At 47.6% G+C, this 7,338-nt stretch overlaps 1 protein-coding gene across 1 annotated transcript; it reads right to left on the reverse strand.

The window, feature by feature from the left end:
• Positions 1–753: 753 nt before the first annotated feature.
• Positions 754–2,817, reverse strand: sox17 (SRY-box transcription factor 17). The gene is made up of 2 exons (XM_029529245.1): positions 2,334–2,817; positions 754–1,986 (listed from the first exon to the last, which is right to left on the reverse strand). The coding sequence occupies exons 1-2, from the start codon at positions 2,629–2,631 to the stop codon at positions 1,082–1,084; spliced, it is 1,203 nt and encodes a 400-aa protein (XP_029385105.1). The 5' UTR covers positions 2,632–2,817; the 3' UTR covers positions 754–1,081.
• Positions 2,818–7,338: the final 4,521 nt, after the last annotated feature.

The raw sequence follows: 7,338 nt of genomic DNA on the forward strand, positions 1-7,338 counted from the left end.
GAGAAGAACCTCTTCCTTTTAAAACAGGGAAAATCTCTATTTATAAAATGGGACTCTTTTTCAGCTATAAATACCATGAATCATCCTCAAGGTTTATTCTGAACTCTTCCAGATTTTTTTACTTGATAAGTTTGATTCATGACAGAGCAAGATGCTATCCGTTATGACTGGATAAATATATCGTAGCCCTTCGGTGTCCCCACATAAATAAAAGCTGACGGCATTATGCATAGCTGAAGCAGAACCTGTGCTCAGCTATGAAAATACACAAAATAAAGTGTCACCAGTGAATTTTAATGGCTCCTACCATTAATGAAGGATGTGCAATCATTGGCAGACAGGATGTCCAGAGTGTAATCTGCACTCCCATGCTGCGAAAACAAGGCACCGTACGAAACGCCGACACAAAGATTACCTCCACTCTGTCAGGGCCAGGAAGTCGGGTCAAAGCTCCACGACACCCTGCTTCCAGGTGAGCAACTGGTGCTGCTGGGATCCCATTCAACTCCGTGTGGAAGTGGGAAAAACAAACACACACAGACCACTGAATGAACGTCTGAGGGTGAGCCACGAGGAAAAATGTCCGGTTGTGCTCCGATGTTTTCATTTATTTATTATTAAGAAGTGTGTCCTTTTGGAGGGCATGATTTATAAAATACATCCTAAAATGGAATCAGCATGAAACTGTTGTCTTGTTATCAGGAATTCAAAAGAATGCAAAGAATAAATACAAGTTGGATCTACTTGCAAAAAATTTATTTTTCAAAAGTGCAAAATGTATAAAAACACATTCAGTATATACATAAACTTTAAAATAGTGACTGTACAATATTTATTATCACAAAATGTTTTCAAATCCCTGCAACAGAGGGAGTTAAAACCAGTGTTCATGTTAAAATATTCTTTGGCTTTATTAACTGTTCTTACACAGATACAGTACAATAATCTCATGGGCCTTCTCTGTCAGTAGTGAAAAAAAAAAAAAAAACAACAAAACAAAACATTTTGGTTCAAATTTAGCTACGGAGATTTGAGGTCAGATCAAGTGTCCTTGCAGCAGAGTAACAGGCTGGGCAGGAGGTTAGGAGTTGTTGTAGCTACAGTAATACACAGCTGTGCTGGCGTCGGACAGCACCGATGATATGAGGCTTTCAGGTCCTTGCATGCCAGCCTCGTGTGGCCCGTAGGGGAGGCCCGCCATGTCCGCACGCGCCGACGAGGAACTCAAATACTGCTCGAACTCGCTGCGGTCCACCTCAGCGAGCAGCTCAGCCTGGTGCATCTGCTCCATGCTGTCTGCAGAGTGGGGGTGAGAGTCAGGAGGGGGGGAGAGCTGTCCTGCCCCCCCGGTGTGTCGTTTAGGGTGGCCGGGGCTGCAGTGCTGGGTGTAATACATGGCCAGAGGATTGGGGCATCCCATGTAGGAGGGGGGGAGGTTGGCAGGCTGCGGGGGCGGCTCTGGAGCTGAGGCGGCATGTCGCTGTAGGATGGGGTTGCTGTGGTGGTTGGAGAGCGGATCCTGAGGCTGGTACTCAGCTGCCTGGGAGTGGTAAGTGTACGTCGGTAGCATGTGGCAGTCCTCTTGTGAATGCGGAGGGAAGAACATGGAGTCTGATTCTACGGCGTCCAGAGGAGAGGTGTCAGGTGTGGGGAGGCTGTAGGATTCATAAGACGGGCCCCCGAGAGCCTGAGCATCCCGGTAGTGGCTGAGCGGCTGAGGAGGAAGCTGGAAGCCGTGCTCGTGGTAGCCCAGGCCCAGACTGTCCACGCACACTCTGCCGTCTGCCGACATGGACTGGGCCTGGTGGTCGGACACGCCGTGCACCAGAAAGCCCGGGTCCAGCCTCTTAATCCTCTTCACCTGCTTCCGCCGTCGGGGCCTGTACTTGTAGTTGGGGTGATCCTGCATGTGCTGAACCCGCAGCCGCTCGGCCTCCTCCACAAAGGGTTGCTTTTCTGTGACAGGAAGGGCTTTCCACGATTTCCCTGCAGGTCAAGAGGAGAGTGCACATCAGTGATATGTCAGCAGATACTGCACACAGCCCGGCGATGTACACTAAAATAGCTTGTGGCCATCGGAGGGGGCAGGGACAGGTTTTTGAGGTTACATCTGAAGCTTAACTCAGACACAGTAACTTTTCACCTGCTGCCCTCACGGTCACTGCATCCATTTCCTGATGAGCTCAGAATAAAACTACATGAAACATGACGCTGAAAAGCAAGAAAACCAAATTTGGAAATAAAAAAAAAAATAAAAAAATAAATGACTCTACAACCAACTGCACAGATCTGACAACACAAGTTTGATTACACACAGAAGACAAAAGACTCACCCAGCATTTTGCTCAGCTCGGCGTTGTGCAGGTCCGGGTTTTGCTGCGCCAGCCTCTTGCGCTCATCCTTCGCCCAGACCATGAACGCGTTCATGGGCCGTCGGATCCGCGGCTCGCTCTTCCCGCGGCTCTGGCTGCCGGAGCCGGACGCGCACGGCTCGTTTTTCACTTTGGTGTCCCCGAGAGGACTGAGGGGGTCGGCCCACTGGCAGTGTCCTATCCCAGGCATCATGACTGACATCGCACACCTTGCCTGGATCTGATCGTCGCTGGCGTAACCCGCATCGGGACTGCTCATCTCTGTCCAGCTGGAGGGGGTTTGGAGAGCCACCGGACCCGCTCACAGGGGCGACCACAGTCTGTGGTGGAACCAGGAGAGACCGGGTAAAAAAAACTTATGGAGACGAGCTCAAGTGTCTCTGGCTGTCTGTCTGGGATGAAAACCGACGAGCATCCATTGGTCTCCTCCTGAGCTGCATGGGCTGATTGGTACCGACTACTCGGAGCTGGACCGGACTGTCGGTGAGCTATAAACTCACAGCCAGCCAATCAGCATGTGGGGGGAGTGCCCAGGACGGCTAAGGTGTAAAAAAGTTTGGAGCAGCCCGCCCCCGACCCTTCTTTGGAGTCCCCAGCCCCTCCGAGGGGAGACAGTGATATTTCATGCGGATGAAAAAGCCTAAATAATAAGAATATTTAACACAATGAGTTTCTGCGGGAAAGAAGAGGAAGATGCTTTAATGGAAACATTAAAGAGACAAGAGGCACTTTGTTTGATTTCACCAGGTGAGACTGGTGATCTCTGGTCTCCAGTTTAAAGTCTCACAGTCACCGATGGCCAGACATCAACACAGTCAGCCATCGGTGTGTGTATTGGGGGCATTGACTGTGTTAAAATGTGGAGTATCAGGTTTGTGGTCCAATCGTTCCCAACTTTTACGCACAGATGGAGACTTTTCTTTGGCTGAAGCCTAATGAGCCCAAAGGCGATCATTTCAGTCTCTAACAGGGGAAATCAACAGGCCTAAATAAACACCTTGTGATACTGGTGCCGAGACGTTCAAATGTCTTAATAGTTTCTCCTGATGTGGATACACAGTCTGTAGACTCAGCCTGGGACGTTAATGAAGCAAATAAACAGCTGGCTGATTAAGTAAAGGACGTAAAATTCTTTAAATACCATCTACTTCGGATTCATTACTCTCCCTCTCATCATAATAGAGCCATAATGCTGTATATTTAAACAATTAGAAAGTCCCAGCTATTCTGCTCCCTTCAACAATTCACTTTAAGTCTTAAGGTGCATTTAGCGTAAACAATCTTAATTATTATGTTTAATTCAAATCATTTTACCTCATTAGACACTCATTCAGTTCATTCTTTACTTTATAATCTTTTGTCTGAGTTTAAAATGTTAGAACAAATCTAATTTACCATATGAAGAAGATATTTTTCTCCACATCTTGAGAACTGACAGTTTCACACTGCGCCTCCAGCTTTTGGACTGCTTGACTTGGCAGCATTCATACTTCTTTGAATATGTGTGGAGATGATATCAGACAGTAGTTTAAACTCTGCTAACTCCTCTGACAGACGTGTGTGAGAGCGTGTTTCCTTGTTTTTGGAGCAGCTGTCCCAGACCGGCACAGTGATATAAGGCGAAAGGTTAAAGCAACCTGTTGCACCTCAAACATGCAGACTGAGTGTGTTTACGTAGCAGAGAATGAAGCCTCTGTTTGTGGTCAGAAATCCAAACATCACCCACCAGGCTGCAGGGGTTCTTATCAGAGCCAGCAGACCTCGACTTGTCAACTCTGTCTTTTCTGGGACCGTTCCCATCTTGTTGTGGTCTACGGTTCTTCTGACCCGTCAAAAGGGGCTGACAGAAATATGAGAGATGCTTATGCAACCTTTGTGTGCCCCCGCACAGACACAAGTGGGGACTCCAGAGCACGCTGGGGGAGTCTCTAGGGGTTGGTGGGAGTGTGTTTTGGATGGAGGTCTGACCAAGCACTACATGGGACAGGATCTGGACAATAATACTGTCATCGTCTATTTTACCGCCGATGACCTGATAGGGCCCCCCCCCCCCCCCAATCCTAAGAGAGTGGAGAAAGGGAGGCTCTGCATGTGTGTGCGCTGTGCTTCCATGTGTGTCTTCGTGACTGTGTGTGTTGACATGGGCGTGGGTGTGAGTGTGCCCTGGCTGCCTCTCTGGTTGTGTGGGAGTAAAAAAATCCTGGCTTTTGATGGGAGAAGTCATAAAGTCTGGAGTCGTAGCCACACTTCCTCTACAAGGTGAGGTTCAGAGTCAACCCAAAGAAGGGGAGGGGGAGGTGACACACCTCCCCCTCCCCCCCTGCCCTCCTCCTCCTTCCATTCCTCCCCCTGTCCCCCACCCCGTGCCTGGGGAGTCTGGGGCTGGGTGGGGGCCAGGGCTCTCGACGCCAGCCTCTGGACTCTGCGCTCAGGGAGAGGTCACTTGGCTTGCTTACACAATGGCATTATCTCAGTTCCAGCTTCGGCTACTGCAGCGGTGAGCACTTCCTGTCCCTCTGCAAGCACTTCCTGTCCTTGGCGTAGCAGCACAAACTGTCCGCCTTCCAAGTGAGTTCTGAAACGCAACTTGAGCCGCTGGTCGCCACTATGCTGTACAAATGTCTGTGGGTGGCTTTCTTGGGAATTGCACAATGTGTTGTGCTGGCTCCTTTGTGCTGCGCTGTGAGGCAGTGGCATTGGTTTAAATCAGAGGGACGGAAGGTATATATATGTTAGCACTCTGCACTGATCCCCTGAGCCGCTCAAGCTGCACAGGCCTGAACTGGACAAAGCCACTGAAGGGCAGAGCTGTGAGTTTTGAACAATACTCTGCTAATTAGCAGTGAATGTTTTGCCCTACTTATAAATCTTACACTGAGCCAATGGATTCAAAATTAATCAACTGGAAATCATTCTCTTAAAGTGTGATTAAGAACTGCATTGACGAGTTCCAGCTATTCACGTGAGAGAACTTTTTGTCCTTCACGTCTTTGAAAGTGGCGCATTGCTGGGAGCTGCCATGCAGACTCTCAGTCCTGGTTTGATGCTGCCGTCGGTCTTTGTATGAGGCTATTTGATCGGTGATTGCGTGTTTTGGACATTTTCTGCAGCTCAGTCTTCCCACTGACTGCAGTGTAGCTGCACTCTGCTGTGCAGGTGGCAGGTGTGTTTACAGTGTCTGTGCCCTGGAAGATGTCATAACTCGGAAAAAGGGAGAAAATTAAAGTGTCACTGACCGTTGGTTACCACCTGCACATTTTCACCAAAGCTCACTGTTCCCTTATGATGTGACCATCAAACAATTATCAACTACAAGTAAAATAAAGTGTGAATAAATCTGACCCGTTCTTGTTCATTGCTTTCTTTTCAGAGAACCACTGAAATCTTAGCGGTGCATTTGTTTGTCTGACTGCTGTTTGCTGCTGACGATGGCGTCCTAAAATACCATTTATACTTAATACTATACTATAACTATACTATTATACCAATCAGCACGCTTTTAAAAACATGGGTTCTCCCCACCTTTAAAGAAGATTCAAAAGGGAATAATGTTCAATGATTGGGGGGAATGACAGAAAGGGGGGTGATGAATTGAAATGATAATCTGTCTGTCATAAAAATCGAAGTGAGTTGAAAGCTTACATTATAGTTCTTGTGTCATGTGCGCCGGTAAAGGGTAAAAATACGATGGAAGCCGTGCAGTTTTGAGCCCATAGACATCTGTCATTATCAGCAGTGAGATAATGATTGTTTAGACTGTCTGATTAGACTATGACTTCCTCCAACACCTGCTCTGGAGAGCGAGAGGTGAGGCGAGAACGAGGAGGTTAAGGAAGGCAGCACATACCAGGTGTGCAGAAGAGGAAGGAAGAATGAAACATCTTGTCTGAGATGGAAATCACACCTTTTCCTTCAGCTTCAGCACTAATAATGTCAATCAGTGATATTAAAGTTTCTAATTAACTGTCAGTCAAACTGGAGAGAAGTTTAGTTTGACTTATTTAAAGATGTTTTTTCCTGGTCGCTGGATTTAAAATAACCAGAAAGTCACCCCACGCAGGGGAATATCAGATCCGAGGGATCATCCACGGGTTAAGGTGGTTAAATTGTGTTCTGAAAAAGGATGTGAGAGTCTCTGTTTGGTCGTGTTTTTCCCCAGCGTCACTGTGCTAAACTCCTTGGTCACAGAAATTGGGGACTTGAAATTCTCGCATATGACATGAAAAAAAAACAAAACAAAACACAAGGCTGATCACACGCAGTCACATGGACAGACAAGTATTTTTATCTGGTATTGGTGGTGAAGGACCCCCCCTCCCCCCCTTCAGCCCCCCCCGGGGGATTGTTGGGAGTGTTTCCTTGCTGAAAGCACACACCCCAGCCCAGCAGAAAGGGTAGCACTGGGATGTTTTGTGCCTCAGACGAGCGGGGGACACAGAGGAAGCCGTCTCGTCTCATTGTTCTGGAGGCATTAATCTGTCAGGGATCTGCTGGGAATCAGGTGGGAATCTACTCTTCCCTCTCGTGTTTATTGGCCTGTTAATTCTGGGTTGAGCAAATAGTACACATTAGACATCTTCACCTTGTGGCCCTCTGCAGGCCCCGCCTAATGAAGATGCTCTGATGATAAAACCATTTCTTGTTTGTTTCTCTTCTGCTCAGTTTGGGAGATGAGCACATCCGCCTTGTCTTCTTGCCTCGCCCTCATTCTCTGTCTGTTTTACTAAACTGAAGCCCACGTCCAAGACAAATGTCCAATATGCCTTTAGTCATGCTAACATGAGGATGTTTGGAAACTTTTCACCACAAGTTGTGGTGACCTCTGGGTTTGCACACTGCTGTGGGTCAGCCAACAATAAAACGGAAGCAACAAGTAAAATAATCAAAGTCTCTTTCCTGAGAACATCCATAGTACTGGAGCTTCACTCAGGCGACTTAGAGGATATAGCAATAGCAAATTATAATG

Source organism: Echeneis naucrates, chromosome 20, assembly GCF_900963305.1.
Source record: "Echeneis naucrates chromosome 20, fEcheNa1.1, whole genome shotgun sequence".
Classification (NCBI taxonomy): Eukaryota; Metazoa; Chordata; class Actinopteri; order Carangiformes; family Echeneidae; genus Echeneis; species Echeneis naucrates.